Genomic DNA, 19,992 nt, shown 5'->3' with positions numbered 1-19,992 from the left:
AATTAACGACTCTTTGACATACAAAGACAACATTCATTTAGATTTATATGAAATGTAATTATTTATTTCAGAATATTATTCTTATATTGTATTGATTATGTTAATTCGTTGTCGCGTGTGAATCTCTATATTCGATGATATTGTGCAATTTCATCAGGATATAAAATGTATTGGAAGTGTCCATCAACTGTCATCGAGTTTTAAGTGTTGCTGCAAAATGTATCTCAGGATGTTTCTGCTCTTTTATCAACTATAAGTTTCGTCACATTTCATACATTAATCTTAATGGCTTTGATAGAGCTATATTTATTAATATTATTGGGTAAAAGGAGCATATATAAGTAATCACGACGTATATGATATATTATGATTATGAATTATTGAACATTATATCAAATTTTATATTCACTTCTTGTGGTTGACAATAAACTGGTTTTATAAAAAAGAAAAAGGATGAAGAGATTGTATTTAATATGTCTGTTTAATGCACGATGGCTATAAAAATGTTCTATAATATAAATAACATATCACTGTACACATATAGTTTTTTTTTTTTTTTATACAGTAAATGTATTAGACAAAATATACTATATATTTAAAATCTATTTTGGATATCCCCAAGGATCTTTCTTTTGATCCATTAGGATGAGAGAGGATTCACAGATCTTTCTGAATATTTCGCGTAATCTTCCTTTTGAGAATACCTAGAAAGATAGGACGAGTTAATACATGTGTATTTTTGTAAAGTTCATATATAAATATATTTGCAATGTTTATATTTTGTTGTTAATACATACTTTATATAGTTGATGTTGCTCGGAGGCAAGTATATCTGCGAGTTGAATACAGCCGTCATGCTCGTTCATTTCTGACATAACCGAATGTAGTAAAAGCGTGACTTTAGGAATGCAAAGCTCACGCAGCTTTTCCAACTGATGTTCTCTGAGTTCGCTCTCGGATATGCACGATTCGTCGTTATTGTTTTTGGAATCGATGAGCCAACCGCCATCGGGGAACAACAGAACGTTAAATAATAACTGTTTCACAGCCTGAAAATGGATATCCATGGATATTTTTCGTTTCTCTTATATTTCGTCTTAATATTTCTTACCTTTGTGTGATGTTGCATCGTAGATTTCCATCTTTCCAATTCTTGATTATATTGTGTCTTTCTATGATCATATGCAACTTTTTCCGTGAAAGTGGCATATGTTGACAATTCCTCTGGTGGCACAGGTTTACCATGATGATAGTGAGTAAACCATTCGTCGAAACCTTCCTGGGCGTCAAGGTACGTCTTATAACAGAGGTACTCTCTTATCAAAGCAGCCGCTTGTTTAGACATATTATTAGTTATTGTAAGATTCGTAAGTGTGCATTCCATACCAGAATATTCGGCCATAACCGATTCAATCGAATCTGACGGGATCTATAACATATAAAAACAGATATCATTTAACTATAAATTAATCAAAGCAATTTATATAGTGTTGTATGTTTACAGATTATGCTAAATTTTTTCAATGTAGAAGCTATAACAATGGGTTATTTCTTAGTGTGTACTTTGTTAAATGTTTTCCGCGCCGCATCGAGCTTCTCCTTAGTTAGAAAGTATCTAATGAGCGCGTTTGTTTGCCGTAAAGCTTCTTCTCTCTGATTTTGATAGAAAATCAGCCAATCTAATGCATTAATCTTTTCCATATCTGCGTCGGTCATACTTCCTTTCAGATCCGTTGGATCGGATTCTGTATTTTTCTTACGTATATTTTCCACCACCAATTTCGTGATCGCTTCTATGTTCAAATTTGCATCTTCTGCCGCGCGTAAACATCTTTTGCGCTGTTCATACTCTTTAACATCCTCTAAGTAACGGGCATAATTAGTTATTTGTTCCTCTTGAGGTAGTGTAGCTGTATAGAACGCGATTAAAGTCGGATCGCCTATCTCTATAAGAACACGAACGTACGCCAGTAATACTTTGTCCTCTACTTTATCCTTTGTACTTCTCCCGATTTGTCTGAAGAATAATATTAGATGTGCCAGGAATCTGAGAAACTGCGAATCGCAAACGCCAACATCAATCATAGTTTCAATTTCCTCCATTAGTTTTGGTATTTGATCCAATATTATATATTTTTGTATTAAATGATCAGGTTTATTAGATTGGGCACGTATTATTGGATTTTTCGATGCATGCAATTTCTTGAATGCGTCCTCTAACGAGATTTCATTTTTCCAATATTCTTCTGGCATAGGGCTATACATTTTCATCATCATTAATCTCAGTGCTGATTCAACTTTGGTGTCTAGAAGGGTCTTCACGTATGCCCACAATGCATCTTGCCAAGATGATGCTATCTGTAGTAGTAGTTGGACATTGCCACAAAGACTTGCAAATATGGCACGATAAAATATACCTGTATAGTAGAAATTTTTTATTTATATTCAGGTTTTATATAAGTAAATACGTAATTAAATTTATAAAATGCATCATAAATTGGTGTATATATCAAAAAATGTTTTGAGTAAATCTCTATAATAATAGCTTTATTTAATTGTTAATAATTTTTATATTATTAATTTGTCATTTTTTAATGCATACAATTACACAATGATATACATAAGCATGCCATGGTAGGACTTTCATAGGCAAATATAGTATAGCAGTCAAAGTATTAAAGAGATCATTACCTACGCGTTTATCTTGAGACAATTCCCAAGCACACATCTTCCATAGACTCCTATTAGGATTTCCTTCAATTGGTAATTTAGTGTCTGTTGATGGATTATTGTAATTTGGATCATGATTAGGAATCCAACCCAATAAACAAGCAGCTCTCCAAGGTTGACCACAATGCATAGCTAATGCTTGTGCTTTTTGAAGACGTCCACAACGTACCTACGATAGATAATTTCTTGAAATACAAGACTATTATTATTGGATTATACTTTATTTCTTCTTTTTATTTATAGCCAAATTATATTTATGACTTTATATATTTGTTAAAAGATTTGTGTGTAAATTTTTGTTATAACTTCAGTTATATAAGAGAAAATACAGTTTATTTATACCTCTATAAACATTCTTTTTTCGAGTCTGGCATCATCTTCTTTGTCTAGATCATGTAATTGTCTACCTTCTCTTATCGGTGCATATCAGGATCAAGAAATGATATTAGTGGTCTGGATGAGCTAAATGCAATTCCTAAATTTTGATTGTGCAATTGATGAACTGTATTTTCCCAAGCCACTGTCTTATCGGTGAAAAGTTCTACAGATGGATATCTATCTGCTTGATCTAGAGCATTCTTCTCTAACCAGTCAATAATCAATTGATATTCCCTAATGTAGCTCTCAGATTTATACAAATTTTCTATAATATTCTTTTCAGAGATATAATTATTATTCATATGTCCATCATGTTCCATTTGAGTAGACAAACCGGCACTACTTATACGGTTTTGATAAAGGCAATATATTAGTCTCCATGTATTTCTCTCGCTCTCCAAAGAAATTTCCTCTTGAGCTATTTCCATATTTTCAACTTTTGATTGCATATCTGTCAAGATAAACGGTAACATTGTTTCAATAAAGTTTTTAACATACATACAAACATTTGCTATAATTATTATAATATAAAATATATATATATATATATATATATATATATATATATATATATATATATATATATATTTACCTCTCATTATATCCAATGTGTCTGCACAATTCTGTATAAAATCTGCGATCGTGTCAAAGATCTGTGTTTCAGAAAAGTGTGCTTGCATACTCTGCAAGAAATCATAGTAGAGTTTCGCTTTAGCTTCTCGCCACGGTTCATTCGCTTTCAAAATTGCTCCAGTCGCTGCACTATCATCCATCATTTCCCTGATAGTGATATCATTTTTTTCCGAGCGTGCCATCATATCGCGAATTTCGTTAACCTCGTGATGGAAATGCAATCATTCATAAGATCATATCTATACAGCCAGTCAGCCGGTGTCGGTGCGCGCGTTTCAACGAAATATTGTTGTTGGAGCAAAACTTTTCACGCATGCGCCACAATGTAATGCAAGTAATGGTGTTTTTACATTTGTCTTACGACAAGCTTTGCTGGACATATTGATTGGCTGTCGTTGCGAGAAACTTTCGAAGCCATAGAAATTCTCTATCTAATAGCCAATCGACAAACCAGACGACAAATGTAATAGAATTCTAAGGCCGATATTACATTTGTCGTACGACAAACTTTTCAAGCGCATTGATTAGCTAATTTCTAGAGACTCCAGAAAGTTTTTATTTTGCAGCCAATCAATGCGCTTAAAAAGTTTGTCGTACGACAAATGTAATATCGGCCTAAAGCGCAGCAGACACGACATCTCTCTTTCTGTTTTCTGATACGCTATTCAAATTCAACTTTGACAATTTATTTTGATAGTGTTTGACTGTTTGACAGTAACGGTGGTAGTTATGTCAGTAAGGTCGGATCAAAACAATTGGATAACAATGATGGATAACAATAATAAGGTAAATTAATTTTTGACAAGGGTTACTTCTTTAATATTGAGAATAAAATAATGCTATCAATTTTATTATTAATTGTTAATGATATAAATTATCAATAGCTATTATTATTAGATATGATAGTTTTGTAAGATAATGCATTAATTATATTAAAAATAGGCAGCATCACTTTCATACAATGACTCAATTTCTACCGCAACTGGTGTCATAAAGTGTCAGAATGGGAATGTGTCTGCTGAAGAGGGCTTGCTGCTTCGACACTTGCAGAGAAGCATATCGGAGACAGCGGAGGAGAATATTACATTTACAAAGGAGATTACCAGTTTATTATCCAAATTACATCTTGAAGTCGAGATGCTGCCTAATGATGTGAAAGAAAGTTTGGAGAGATTGTCTTTGATTTTAAATGCTGAGAAGTTATTTGAATTTGATGAAACTGCGTTACGTGTAATTAGAGAACGTAAGATTATAGAGGAGAAAAGGCAGCAACGAGAGGAGAAGCGGATGTCAGTAATATATGACAAATTACTTAGAAGTTCTATGAGATTACAGACAAAGCTCGATCATCTGCAAGATGCAGTTGATTCTCTCCAGAATACTATTGACACTACAGAGAAAGATAAGGACACTTTATATTGTAACAAGGTTTTATTATCTACAAAATTGAAAGATTATAAACAAGCTGTGGAGAAATTAGAAACAGATTTAAATGATATGCAGGTTGATGAACTTTATCCCGAGAAGATATTAAATAAATATAAATTATACTTAGAAAGTACAAGCAAATTGGCAGATGTTGATCAATCGCTTGCTCAATATAGTGATTTACCGCCTAATTTATTACAGGCTAAATTATTACTAGAAAACAAAAGAAAAGAGTATAAAAATTTGGAACAACTGTTTTTAGAAAAAACCCAGTGATTTTGATTTTTGATCTTAAACTTATTTGTATATTCTAATATCTTCAATATATATTTTTTTTCTTTTCATAGATTATCACTTCATAATTACTAATGTATGTTATAAATAAAAAATTATACATGTACACATAATTATAAAGAAATTTTATAAAAACTTTTTTTATTTTTAGAAGCCATATTTTGACTTTGTTTGTTTTCGTGCCATTCTATTCTGAGACCATTGATTTTTCAGTTCTAGTTCCATAGCTTTTGCTTGATGTGCTAGATAAGTTATTTGATGTTTCTTCTTGGATTGAGAGTTAATTCCGCAGCTTTGCATAGATATTGGCCTCTGCACAGGCTCCTCTGTCAATGCCTTTACCAACCACTCTCTTTGATCTGGTTTTATATCTTCACCATTTATTTCGATAATATCTGCTTTTGTCATCTCCTTGCGTTTTGTACCTCGTTTTCCACAAAGATATTCTATTGCTTTTTCATCAAAGGCTACATTACCTTGCATATCAACATTATATTCTTGCTCAGGGACAGGTAGTTTTGGACCAACTTCTGCTTTGTTTTTCAATAATATTTCTTCCTTGGGTAAATTTATAACATTACTTGTTAACGTTTTGCTTGAATTACTCGATTGATCGTTTGTTAAAATATCAGAATTAATGGACGAAGAATTATGTGTTGTGCGATCTATATGTTTTACAAGTGAAGCTTCTGTAGTACTTGATTTATATATAAGGTCATCTGAAGACAATTCTAGATCTAGTAATGCTGACACAGAGTTGTCTGATATATCTTTATTTGTATCTAATCCAAAGAAATCTACTGATGTATCTTCTTCATCATCGTCAAAATTATTCGATTTATCTAAAGTTTGTTTTTCCATTTTAGAATCATTCTGATTCATACCAGATTTCCTTGTTATTGCTGACTGTTGAATATTTGCTCGTGCTGCTGCATTCTTGACAGTATGAGGTATTAAAGATTTTCTTGTAGTCTCGTGTTTTGGTGATCCTAAGATTGCAAATAATCCGCAGCCTTTCTAAAATAATAAGCAATTCATGAATATTAATCTCATCATTTGAAGTTATATATATATATATTTTTTTTTTAAACTTACTTGTGATGATTGTATAATCCTAGCAGGTTTCTCTTCCCTCTCTTCCTCAAGATCCTTAAACTAATACATCAAATAATATAGATGTAATTTAATAAAAGAATATATTTTGTATATGTCTTTGTATATGTCTTGTATGTATACCTCTGATAAAGAAGGCACTGATATTTTCACGGTCTGCTTTTTTGTTGGCTTTTTAAACTGATTTTCCGTTTTATTTTTCAACAAGATATCATCCTCGTTCTCTTCAATATCCTTTACGGAACTTGAATTTATGGGTTTTGGTAGCATATTGAGTAAATCTTTCATGTTATGTTCTGTATCGTCGTTTTCTTCTTTCTTATCCTTAAACTAGCACAGTTTATTAAATAGTAGAGATGTAATACTTATAAAAAAAATAATTTATATTTTCTGTGTGTTCTGTACAAATACCTTCCCCTCGTTTTCGGATTCCTCATCACTGCTATCATACGCTACGAGGCTCATCTTCAATTATATATTAATATATTATTAATATGATTTACACTTGCTTGTGTACATTCACATGCACTGTCGAGGAGATACTCAATGCTCGAAGAGATTCCAGATCACTCAAGTTACTGATCCATATTTCGTTTGTGTCAATGATTGTGCATATGTACATCGAAATTGATTAAAAAGAGCATATTTTACCGACATATTCGGTTATCTACTATCGATACTTATTATGTGTGAAGAATGATACTGTCACGCCGCCGTTTTTTGAAAGATGCTTTTTCTAACTGGTACAGTAGCGTCAACTAGATACATTTTAGAGTCGACGAAACTATATGGCTAGGTTCACTTTTCGATACCACCACGGTAAAACGGCCGATTGATACATGTCGTGTTAAATTAAAATTTATAAATCAAAATTGCAATGAAATGTTATGGATTTATTAATGTTTTATTAGCTGCGCATATTTTTTATTCTAGTATAAACTACAGACAGCGATAATAAGTTATCATTGAAGTATTTTTATGCATATATTATACGTATGTGAAAAATGAAATAAATTTTCTTCAATCAATTTTCTTAATAACTTTTTATCAAATTTTTAACGCTTGTCCACTAAACGCTTCGGAGCGAAAATAGTGTTTAACGGAGTGCATTTATTTTATAAAAACTTTTATATAAAATTTTTATATTTTTTATATTTTGATCGTAATTTTACTTGATTATTAAGATATTAGCAAAAATGCAATATTATTCGGATGAATTTTAATTAGATACAAATTGGAACATTAGATAAAACTCTTTTTTTCCTTATCTAACAATAAGTAAAAATTATTCGAATTATATCATGTTTGAATTTTAAAAATCTTATTAACTCATTAAAATTATTTTCAAAAAATTACTTTCTAAAATAAAACATAAATATTTTATTTTTTATTACATATGATTTTTGAATTTATTACATATGATTTATGATTATAGATAAGTAAAGGTCTCCGAGATGTCATCGAAAGTGAGAGCGAAAACGAATAAATAATAGCAAGCGAGATGACGTATCGTTAAAGAGTTTCGAAGTCTTATACGCGAGGGGCTTACTCTTTTATATAGGTATAGTATTTCACGAGTATATATGTGTCATATTATCATAGAAAATGAAACTTTTATATTATACCTGTTTAAAAATATTTTTAATGGATTAATGATTTTTTGTGATTAAAATGATACCAAACACGACATAAACGGATAATTTTTAGTTAAATTTGTGACCAAAATTTTTATTATTAGTTCAACTAAAAGTTATCTGATTTATATTGTGTTTGATGTCATTTTAATTAAAAAAATCTTATTAATTTATTAAAATTATTCTCAAACCGATAAAATGCAAATAAGAATCTTTCTTAAAGTAAGAATCGAAGTGACGGAAATATAAATTATAAATTATCGTTTTGTTGCAATACTTACGAACAATAATTATTTTTCTATTGATACCTAAAGTAAAGATATTTTGTCCTATGCTCTATCTCTCTCGTACAACTTTTCGATTATTTAAATATAATTTGGATTGAAAACGCATAATTAAAGAATAGCATCGCGCGCAGGATCGAGTAATTAGCATAACGAAAAACTTCGTAATACGTTAACCATTAAATAAATAATTAATCTATAAATTAAGATACTTCTATAATTTAATATTTTGCATATATATATATATATATATATATATATATATATATATATTTGACGACCCTCTCTCCTAATACTCGGTCTATATACTATATATTATATCTATAGTCATAGTATGTAAAATATTTTGGCAATGAAATATCAACAACCATATGTTTAGCCTTGGCGGCGCGGTGTAAATATTGGCACGTTATTATTTATATCTTTACGTATCTCGAATCTCGAATCTCGACTCTGTTATAATCGCATATTTCGTAATTTATTCATTAATCAAATAAGAATTAAAATAATACAAAACCAAATTATAAATTATCGTTTTATTGTGCGATCTTTACGGACAATAATTACTTCTTTAACAACAAATAGAATTAAATATATTTTGTTCACGATGCTATATCATTTGACTTTTCGACGATCTAGATATAATTTTGATTAAAAACGTGCTATAAAACGATCGAATCGCACAATCAATTAATTAACATAACGATAAGCTCCGTGACACATTAATCGTTCAATAAATAATTGATCTATAATTTAAAATACTTATATAATTTAATTCTTATTTAATTATTATTTCGTGTATATATTTTATAGTACATAAAATATTTCGGAGCGAATTAGGACAATACCTAACATGGTACTTGGCCTTGGCGGCGTAAACATTGACGCGCGTAAACATTGTTTATATTTCACGGTATTGTTATCGTTTATATAAAGACACGCGAATAAAACTGTAGTGGGGCGAGACGCTCAAATTCCTTTCATACGTATTTATTATCATTCGCGCGGCGATACTCGAGCAATAAAGTAGCAGCGCGTCGTCGGTGCCGCGGACGGCTTTCGCGTCTTTCGCGTCGCGTGTCAGCGTGCGATAAGTAATTTATATTTTTATTTACCATCTATATCATTTTCAAAATATATTACGGCCGAACAATTAAGTTTCGAGATTCGCTTCGCATTTCCGAATGTTTGATTCGTGCTGCCATTTTAGGGGGTTATTCGCAACTCAATACTCGACATGTGGTGTAAGTTTTAAATTATTTAAATCAATAGTTAATGAGATACAATTACGCAAAGTTGTGTTAATATAATTTTATTTAAAAATCGGTGTAATGGAAAGAACGCTTGACAACGCGCCAACATTAAATTCTGCGTTAAATTAATCAAGTCTCTAACAGAACCGTTACAAATGATTCAGCAAGCCTAATTTTCTGAAGCAAGCCCTTTTAAAATGTGATTTACGTTTTTTTTATGTCATCTATATCTCCGAAACGTTACTCTTATGCATAGCTGACTCTTCGTAGGCTTGTTGAATCATTTGTAACATTTCTGTTAGAGACTTCTCTAATTTAGCACAGAATTTAATGTTGGTGTATTGTCAAGCGTTCCTTCCATTACACCGATTTTTAAACAAATTTTTAACACTACTTTGCATAACTGTATCTCATTAATTATTGAATCAAATAATTTAAAACTTGCACCACGTGTTGAGCATCGAGTTGTAAATAACCCTTTAAAATGGCAGCACAAACGGATCAAACGAACGGAAATGCGAAGCGAGTCTCAAAACTTAATTGTTGCTCGTTCTTTTTTCGTTTCTTTAATAATGTATGAGATCCAATCTAAATTATCGTATAATATTATACATGTATTGCTTGTTTTTTCAAAACATATCTACATCGCATCTCTTTTAATCGAGGAAAAAAAAGGGTATCTGCGATATAGTTAATCTTTCAATTATAAAATATATTTTTCCTCTCTCTTAAGTTATATATTATATTACAAAATTATTGTATAAAATAACCCTCCATGGGTACACCTTGACGTGGTGGAGTGGCTTCAGTACCTGGACGGTATGCCTTAAGGTCCTAAGTGTCCTCAAGGTTTACTGTGAAGGGGAAACCAAGTACCCAGCGTCGTCGTTGCTGTCATCGTGCCGCGGATGGCTCGTCGTATCGTTGGTGCTGTCATCGTGCCGCGGACGGCTTGTCGCGTCGTCGGTACCGTCATCGTGTCGCGGACGGCTTTCGCGTCTTTCGCGTCGCGTGTCCGTACAGCATTGCCACGAGTCGCACAATGGCTCATATGTGGCACGCGCATTTGTGCGTTGAACGCACATTAGTGCGTCGTCGTTGCCGTCATCGTGCCGTACGAGCAACGATGCGTCGCGTTGTCGCGGTATCGCGTTTTCGCGTCGTCGCGTCTTCGCGTTGGACTTTTATCTCGTTTTCACGATTGTCACCGAGGATCATACTTTGTTGCCGACTAAATGGGATGTCTCTCAGCGTTGCAATCGTTAATATATTAATACCTATTAATATAATTAATTTTATATTAATATCAGTTAATATTAATATTATATTAATATTATATATTATATAAATATTTATGTATTAATAAATTTAATATATTAATGTAGGCGCAACGTTAAAACGCCTCAGTATCGCGGCTGAGGTGAATGCCGGCCGCGTAGCAACGTATGTTCGTGCATAGTATAGATGCATGTTCGCGCGGTTAATCTTGAACTTCGGTTCGAGAATCGGCTGTTGAGGGCACGTTCTGCTCCGACGAACGGTTCGGCCCGAATCGGTTAGAGTTCGGTCGATTGTTTTGGAATCGTCGTTAATGGGTCCCTTCTCTTGTACCGTCTAACAGCACATTGTAGAAATACTAACATGTTTGGCATCTGAGGAGTCGGCTGTTCTAATTAGGTTCGATTTTCGCTCGCTAGAGAAGTTGATCTCCCGCTTTCGAAATGCTAGATTGTTAGCACGTAGAAGGTGGGTATCTTCATTCTCGACCCGTCTACCAGCCTTACGATAAACCCGGCTCAGTCTGTATGATAGAGACTTGGTGGTTCGTATGAAATCGTTCCTAACGATGTTCTAGTCGGCCCTCGATGGGAGCAGGCGCGGGTCAAGAGTCGAGCGAACCCCATTCGCGATTATTCCATCAATCGATTTCGTCTTCTTCCGCTTCCGCTTAACCTTTGCTCGAAGTAATCGGTGAATTCCCGACTTGTCGACTCGAAGTGTGATTCTCACGTGAAGCGGGATTCGATCGTGCCGAAATTCGAAAGTGCGGGAGTGTCGTTTAAAGTATCGCGCGTACAAGTGCGGAAGTAATCTTTTAATAAAAGTGCGGGAATGCCGTTTAAGTATCGCGTGTGTAAATCAACCTGAGAGGAGGAGGAGGCCTAGGAGAGGCATCGGGCACCGATGGAACAACCCTGTGGTAAGTAATTTGTTATTTGTATATTAATTATTTATTAATTGCGTACAATTTACATATAATTTAATTTAAATAATTAATCGCGGAAATTTGGCTTTTTATTTACATGATTTAGACAAGAGAGAATTAGAGAAAAAGATTTTTATATAAAAGCTATAATCTTGTAAAAGTTTCTACTTTTAAATTATAGCTTTTTTATATAGAATTATTAGTAGTAGTTTCTTTTTCAAAATTTATAAAATTTTATTAATTTGCATATTACTATACGCATCGAATATAAAATTCAATGCGTATAATAAATTTTTTTAAATATTAATTATTTTGAACGCTGCTACAATTTGGATCTTCTATTTGCATGTTACAGAGCAACTTAGTGACTTTGACATTCTGAGAGGAGGAGGAGGCCAAGGAGAGGCATCCTGCACCGGCGGAGCAACCCATGGGTGAGTATTTATTATTTATATATTAGTTGTTAAAAATCGCGTGCGCGCATTAATTCGGTTTCATTATTTGAATGAATTAAACAAGAGAAAATTAGAAAGAAAGACTTTTATATAAATTCGATAAATATTTTTATTATTAAAAAAAATAGTCCTTTTAGAATTTATAATATTGTTTCATATTTATGTATTTGCTTATTATTATACGCATAGGATATAAAATTCGGCATGTAAAAGAATAATTTTTTGAAATATTAATTATATTTTGGGCGTTGCTATAATTTGAATTTCATATTTGTATGTTACAGACAACGTAATCTCAAGATCGACAACTCCGCTATTGCGCATCAGTGCCGGTGAGTGACAAACTTTTATTTAACTTTAAAGTAACGGATTTGTAGAGGTTGTAGATGTAGATTGTAGATTATAGATTGTAAATAAATCCGTTACTTTTTAATGGATGAGCTAAAATAGATTCAGTTGAATAACTTTTAATAAGTTTTTTTGATATGCATTGCATCTATCGCAAAAGTAAATTAAAGTCTAAATTAAAGAAGGAAGATTATACAAAACATTTGTCTTCCATTTGTCAGATTTTATCTAATTTATTGAGAAGAATGCTAATAATTTTATCAATTATATACGTATAATAGTAACTTATTCTTATAAAGCGCGCTTATCTCACCCTTACTTCTTATAGCTCATCCATCTCGTAGAATTTGTTTCTATATACTCTTCTTAAACTTTATTTTAACTGATATAAGACCAAATAATTAATAAATTAAATTATTTGTAACATAATAATAAATGGCATAAATGTTATGTCATTTATAAATTTATTTTATTTTATTATTAATTATATTTTATTATATAAATTGATATTATATATTATTATTCTATATATTATTATATTATTACATAAATTATATATTAATATAGAAATTTTTATTAAATTTATATATTTATTATAATTCATCATAATTTTTTAATCGAAATTTTGATTGATAACTTGGCTTTGTCTCAGTTAAAATAAAGTTATGAAGGTCTAACGAACGATCATAAAATCGCACGATCGTCAACGAGCGTAAAATGTTTACGTTCATCTGCTGGCGGCAATAATTACCCGGAAAAAGAAGGAGTTTATCTCTTTATCAGTGCAAGAAAAATCTTGCGCTTATTCGCCGGCGATAATAAATAGCCGGCGCTAAAAGGAGTGTGTATCTTCTTTTTTTATCTCTGATTAGAGATCGATCCAGAAAATGGCCAGGAACAACGAAAGGTAGGTCCAATTGGCCCGAAGAATGGATGTAGGCTACGCAAAATAGGCGGCCAATACTGGCCAAAATACATAGCGAGAAATACATAAGATATGATTAGGATATACCATTAGGGCACGCAAATAGGGCGCGCGGTTAGGACATACGGTTAGGGAACGCGTTTAGAGAACGCGGTTAAGAATACATTCTTTAAATCTCCGCTGGTTCACCTTGCAAATAGAATTGTTAAGGCTATAGAGACCATTAGGACATTAAGGAAAAAGCTAGGAATAAGATTATAATATATAATAATAATATCTCCCCAATTTATTCATTTTTAGCAAAATAAAAAAAAAAAAAGACAATAACATTACAAAATACTATAACATATTGTTTATTTTATGTTAAAAATTTTACAAATATATATATTATGCAACTTATAATATACATGTTTATAAGTTTAAGTTAATGCTGTTAATGCTTTTAGTATCAAATTATTTGCATTTTTAAATATTTGACTAAATTGGATATATTTATTTGATACTGATAATGTATCATCAATTTGTAAATTTATAATTGTATTTTAATTATTATCTAATATTGTAATTGTAATTGTATTTATAATTGTGTGTAAATTATATGAAATATTATTTTGTAAATTACACGAAAAATTACCGAAAGAACACGTATAATGATAATATATAGAAATTCATTTAATTACTATATATACATATATTTGTCTCTGAAGTATATATTGTAAAAATATTCTCTCAGATAAATTTAATCGTGTTTTGATACCAAAAAGTCATTAATAAAATCGGGAAACTTTATATATATATTATATATATATTTCAAACTTTACAAATTTTACAAATAGAATAATTCTTTGATATTAAATATAAAAAATATTGGATAAGAGTATGCAGATTCGATGTTAAACTAACGGTTAAAACTATTAAAAAGACAATAATAGAGAAAAGCTAGCTTTAGTCGTTTTTGAAATTAATATCATATAAATACATATTTAAATCTCCCGAGAAAAGTATTATTATCGTATTTCCAACCTTTTAAGTAAAATTCTGAGTGAATTCCACAAGATAGAAAAAAACACTATATATTTGATATTTGTTAAAAGAACAATATTGCATAAGATATCGCGATTTTTTGATACTTTATGACATTTTGCAAAAATTTGACAGCTGATAGTATCATCGACGATCATATAAACGTTAAAAGAATTAATTAACACTATCAAAAATTGAAATTCCTTAAAAGAACAATACAACACGGTTAAAATTATAGGAAAATATAATTAATTATGCATATATAAATTTGCATATAATATCTTCTTAATGTGCATCGGTGCGCAAGTGCATTCAGCTGAATCCATAAATTAAAAAATTAATTGAATAATATGTGTGTCCTGAATATGATTGTTAAAAAAAAAAAAATTAATAATAAAAAGCTATATAAATTAAAATGAGTTGATAATGCTTAAAATGCCTAATATTTTTGTTTCAAGAATAAGAAAAAAATGAAAGCAATTTATTGTAAATATCTTCTACATGTCATATTTAAAAATAAGGAAAAAAGTTATTAAGAAAATTAATTTAAAATAATTTATTTTATTTTACATACGCGTATATATATATATATATATTTATTAATAAATCCATAATATTTTATTGCAATTTTGATCCACAATTATGGATTTAGCCAATTTAGCCATGTAGTTCGCCAGCTCTAAAATGGATTCAGCTGGCGCTACTGCATCAGCTAGAAAAAGCGATTTACGTCACGCGGTGTGACCTCTCTCAAACTTCTTTCTGATAATAGACTTAATAATATTTAATCAGAAATTTCAGTTTCCAATTGAAATGCGTGTCATCAAATCAATAATATACCGTTCTGATTAATTGATTATTGGAAAATTGAATGGATAGATTATAATGTATTTGAAGTACGAAAACAAGTATTTATTTAAAATTCTTTCAAAATTTATTTCGCAAGCTTGATACTAGATGGCAGCAGATTGATATTCAAACAGCATGAAATGGATAAGAGAGCGGTTTTGGCGCGCGTTCAGGACACACATATATCACTTGCTTGGTGTAAAGTTTCGGGCAACCGTGAAGTTTCCGACTGTTTTTACGATCCAATGGTTGTGAAGACAGGTGCTATATCCCTCGTTACTTACTGTGTAAAAATTTCACAGCTCTCGAATCGGGTTAAAGAAAAATTTTTTATCGAATGAATAATTGGGAGGATGCAAAGAAGAACACTTTCGGAAAAGAGGAAAAAGTCATAAAAGGTAAAAAGTATCTTTATTTACAATATATGTAATATTTTATGAAATATACAAATCACACGCATCTATCTTGAACAAACAGGTTATTAAATATTAATTCTGCTAATCAAAATTTATAAAATTTGATGCAATGTCTTTTTTATAAATAAATAGTATACACATACTATTATACAGAAAAATATAATATATATAAAGAGTAAGTAAAGAAAGAAATATATAATAGCAGATTCTTATAAAATATTTGTCATAGAAGATATTTGCAATTTGAGTATCTTTTTTTTTTATTTTAAAATAAAATATATATAATATATTGCACTTATATATATATATATATATATAATAAATTATTGTTTTGATGATCTTATTGTGTTTATATGATAAAAATATCTCCACAAATATCTTCCACAAGACTATCTTTTTATATATTTATATTTGCTATTTAATAAAATATAATAATCGCGAACAAATATTCCGGTGCGGTTTTTAGCCGCTCACTGGATATTTGTATACACTGTCTACGTCGAGGTACAGGAAATCAGCCCGACCCTGATTCGCTCGTCTGAAAACCTTGCTCTTTTACGCAATTTTAGCGTTTATTAAAGTTTGCTCGCAAATGAAACGAAACCCATATAACCTACCTAATTTAGCGAGTAGCATTTTCAAGTGGGGGCCACTTCAGGAAGAGAGAGAAGGAGAGGCCGGGTACTATTGACAGCGGTTATTGCCTAACTGCGTACCTCCACCTAATATACCCGCTTGGGGATTCGACTTCAGGGCCGCCTCCGAACGAAAACTGCGAAACACATTCGCGAATCTTTAATTCCGCCCGCGTAATCCGCCGACTTTATAAAGCCACTTCTGCCGCGTAGAGTTTGACTGTTTGTGACGAGAGAGAAATCATATTAAATATTTTTTTTTTTCGCATTGTGCTACTAGTTTCTTTCTTCTTTACATATGCATATATTTTTCCTCGTCAGATTAATTTTACTTTGTCAAAATTACCGTTGTCGATAAATTTTTTTACAAAAGGTTGTATGTTTATGAGATCGATTTCATTCTGCGATCTCGTTGATTTAATATGTTTTTTCATTGCTTAAAATTTGTAATTGTTTCATGAAAAATGGGGAAGGCGTACCGTCAAGTCAGTCTTCTTTCTCTACTATAATCTCTGCAAAATATCATTTAACGCGGCGAATCATCGTAGATCGCGTCGCGATTTATTATTGCGACTTGTGAGAGAGATCTTCTCCCTCGGCGCGATCAGGTTTATCCTTTTTTCATTGCCTCGATACCTCGATGTACGTATACGCTCGCGAACGGATGCGGGCAAATAACGGTCCTGCCTGCATTTGAAACTCTATTAACTCTCCGAATATTAGCTCGTCGAGCGAGATTAACCTCATTGTGCCCCGTTGAAAATGATGACATCACTATTAAACTCTCGTCGGCTTACGGAAATTGATTAAACTATCAAATTAGCTCTACTAATATCAACACATCAACGCCGCGAGACCCGGGCCTCTGGCTTCGAGGTTCAATTCTAAATGACATGAATTTGTCGATCCGTACGATCGTTCGACGTGCATTCATCGCGACTATATCCCCTAAGAGAGAATGTGCACAGTCATGTGACTGCGAGTCGAAACGTAATATAGTGACTGTCAACCGCCGTGCGTTTTAATTTTCACCAACGCGAGTTAGTCGATCCGCAACGATTGATTCTGATCGTTCCCAGCTTTCTTTCTTATCCTTCTTCAGAATTTATAACGCGGATAATTAAGCGGATAATATTTTTCCAGAATAATTTAAGAAAACTCAAATCACACCGTTTGCTATTTTGTATTAAAAATTAAAATTCCTTACGTCAATTTCCCAACAGATTAAATACTGTTAAAACTGTTCAGCAAAGTTAGAGTGTGATACATGCGCCAAATTGTAATAAAATGGTAACTGATTACGCGTTCAAAAAAATGGATATATCTGACATATTTATCTACATTTAGCTCTATGAACTTAAATTCGATATTTGTATTTTTATATTTTTTAGAGATTCGATTAGTGATTAAAAATTACACCAATAGACGCATAATATCTGCGATCATGTCGTAAGAATCCAAATATAGTAACACGGCTTCCCCTTCTTAGCCGCCCTTTTTCACCCGGCGTTCAGGAACTACGGAGCGTTAGATGTACTGTCAAGGGAAGTGTGAACAATTTCGTGCATTGTCGAGACTATAATATGGATGGCTGGCAGGATAATTATTGGAGGCCGTTTGAATCTAACTGTTTCCTTCATTAGCAGTCTCAGTTCGCCCGTTTATCCCCTTGTCTCTCTCGGTCTTTCTACAACACTCCCCCTCGTCCCTCGCAACCTGGTCTCTCCTCTCCTCGGTTTCTCCTGCTCTATCTTTCTCCCTGTCTGAATTTTGTGCAGAATTACCCGCCATTATCATAATTGCGCTATTACCGATAATATCTACGACTGCGCTTCGAAACTGTACCTCGATGCTCTTAATCCATTTTCTATTTGGACAGCGGGGGCTTACGGTGGACGAGAAGTCGCAAATTCCGTTGCGTAATTTCCGCCCCATTGAATCACCTCTCCCCCCCCTCTCTCTCTCTCTCTCTCTCTCTTCAGTGCGAGATTATATATTTTGCAGCAACAGAATAACGCAAAAAGCGGAACGTATGTCCAATTTCCCTGCTGGCGGGAGCGAAAAACTGTGACTACAATTATTTCTACTCCACGAGAGGCTTCTTCGTCGCTTCGTCGCGTTCGTGCTTTTTCTCTACTTACATTTGCTTTCCGTAAAAGCATCATGCTATCATTTGACGCATAAATTTAATAATGCTCCTCGCGCAAACATACGAATTAAAATCGTGATATTAAACACTGGAGAAAGATAAATAAGCTTTCTGAATTATATACAACTGTAAGTATAATATGACGTAAAATATGTAAAAAAAAAAAAAAAAATTTTATTATTTTTTTCGAAATATTATTATATGCCGAGTTATAGTTACAAAGTCGAAGACTAGGATTTCGAGTGTTTGACATTTCGACGCTTATTTTTCGCATCCGTCTTTAGGATTTTAGTCATCCGTCATTAGGCTAGGCGGCAGGTGGTATACTGAATATGACAGTTTTTGGAAGGGGAGGAATGGAGGGTAACCACAATACCGCACATAAATTCCACATACATATTATTATGAGCGATAGTTGGTACTTTCATAATTGTGATCAGGATATTTTGAAATACTTTTTAAATTATATTTCTCTTCTCTATTAAATATATGGTATCGTGAATTAATACTTTTAAATTGTCCTACTATACCATTAAATGTGTTAACTACACATTTTCTCCTTACAGAAAATTGATATAAGTTAATGATGAGACTAATAATAATAATGAGTTAATAATGAGCTACTATTAAATTCTATTGAAATTAAATCCATTACCTGCTTTGTTTCTAAACAGGCACGTCGGAAAATTAATTTTTTGATGTATTTTGTGTTTATCTTAATAACTTTTACATTCGTAATCATCAAGCGCTGTCTGGCATAAACTCGCTTCGTTCAATACGGAATCGTCGGCGGATTATTTTTTAGCAGTTGACAAAACGAAAAAGAAAGGAGAAGAAAGATAGATATCGCGATGACAACTTATCTCGTTAAATCTCGTTCTTCGACAGGAGGAAAGTAACGAAGGGGGCAAGAAACATGCCCCGGTCAAGGCGGGAGAGGGATGAGGGAGAAGGGGCGACTAAGGGCGGCGGGTGGGGATGTGGCATAATTACGAATATTAATTGCGTTTCCAACGAGCTGCTGGAACCGGAGCTGCTGAGTGCAGATGTCAACCTATTATCATCCCCTGCCTTACAATGGGTGAGATCTCGCTTTCTCTCTGGCGTCGCTTTATCCCCCTTCCTACCATTCTCCATCCGCGCCGTCCTGCCTCACCGCCCCCGCGTCGCCCCCTTCTCCACCGTATTGCAAAGTTAACAATGTTACTCGCTCGTGAATAGCTGCGGAGTATCATTATC

General features: G+C 32.5%; 4 protein-coding genes across 4 annotated transcripts in view; 2 read left to right on the top strand and 2 right to left on the bottom strand.

Annotated features, from left to right (window-relative positions):
• Nucleotides 1-462: 462 nt before the first annotated feature.
• Nup107 (nuclear pore complex protein Nup107) lies at nucleotides 463-4,000 on the bottom strand. Its single transcript, XM_070308801.1, is given in 8 exon segments — nucleotides 463-704; nucleotides 798-1,049; nucleotides 1,112-1,429; nucleotides 1,564-2,417; nucleotides 2,692-2,899; nucleotides 3,073-3,153; nucleotides 3,156-3,559; nucleotides 3,701-4,000. Coding segments are annotated over 8 exon segments (2,445 nt in total). The 5' UTR covers nucleotides 3,927-4,000; the 3' UTR covers nucleotides 463-602.
• A 403-nt stretch (nucleotides 4,001-4,403) lies between these two features.
• LOC138940088 (putative vacuolar protein sorting-associated protein 60) lies at nucleotides 4,404-5,527 on the top strand. Its single transcript, XM_070308621.1, has 2 exons — nucleotides 4,404-4,527; nucleotides 4,684-5,527. The coding sequence occupies exons 1-2, from the start codon at nucleotides 4,471-4,473 to the stop codon at nucleotides 5,443-5,445; spliced, it is 819 nt and encodes a 272-aa protein (XP_070164722.1). The 5' UTR covers nucleotides 4,404-4,470; the 3' UTR covers nucleotides 5,446-5,527.
• Nucleotides 5,184-7,187, bottom strand: LOC138940087 (proline-rich protein PRCC). The gene is made up of 4 exons (XM_070308620.1): nucleotides 6,988-7,187; nucleotides 6,700-6,906; nucleotides 6,559-6,618; nucleotides 5,184-6,480 (listed from the first exon to the last, which is right to left on the bottom strand). Exons 1-4 carry the CDS (start codon nucleotides 7,039-7,041, stop codon nucleotides 5,611-5,613), a joined length of 1,191 nt encoding a protein of 396 aa, XP_070164721.1. The 5' UTR covers nucleotides 7,042-7,187; the 3' UTR covers nucleotides 5,184-5,610.
• A 5,122-nt stretch (nucleotides 7,188-12,309) lies between these two features.
• Hbn (aristaless related homeobox homeobrain) overlaps nucleotides 12,310-19,992 on the top strand; it is a 34,377-nt gene continuing 26,694 nt past the window's right edge. The window contains exons 1-2 of the mRNA XM_070308657.1: nucleotides 12,310-12,387; nucleotides 12,693-12,740. Coding sequence (XP_070164758.1) covers nucleotides 12,384-12,387; nucleotides 12,693-12,740 — 52 coding nt within the window. The 5' untranslated portion in view covers nucleotides 12,310-12,383. The remainder of the gene's footprint in view (nucleotides 12,388-12,692; nucleotides 12,741-19,992) is intronic.

The sequence above is a fragment of the Polyergus mexicanus genome, unplaced genomic scaffold (genome assembly GCF_030449975.1).
Source record: "Polyergus mexicanus isolate NDT 795.1 unplaced genomic scaffold, iyPolMexi1.0 SCAF_16, whole genome shotgun sequence".
NCBI classification, from domain to species: domain Eukaryota; kingdom Metazoa; phylum Arthropoda; class Insecta; order Hymenoptera; family Formicidae; genus Polyergus; species Polyergus mexicanus.
The sequence above is the reverse complement of the archived record's forward strand: the minus strand, read 5'-3'. Positions and strand labels throughout refer to the sequence as shown.

Coding starts and splice junctions, on each gene's coding strand:
- LOC138940088 (XM_070308621.1), top strand. CDS start 4,471: ATGTCAGTAAGGTCGGATCAAAACAATTGGATAACAATGATGGATAAC. Junction 4,528..4,683: donor TGATGGATAACAATAATAAG/GTAAATTAATTT, acceptor TATTAAAAATAG/GCAGCATCACTTTCATACAA.
- LOC138940087 (XM_070308620.1), bottom strand. CDS start 7,041: ATGAGCCTCGTAGCGTATGATAGCAGTGATGAGGAATCCGAAAACGAG. Junction 6,907..6,987: donor AATCCGAAAACGAGGGGAAG/GTATTTGTACAG, acceptor AAACTGTGCTAG/TTTAAGGATAAGAAAGAAGA. Junction 6,619..6,699: donor CAGTGCCTTCTTTATCAGAG/GTATACATACAA, acceptor TTGATGTATTAG/TTTAAGGATCTTGAGGAAGA.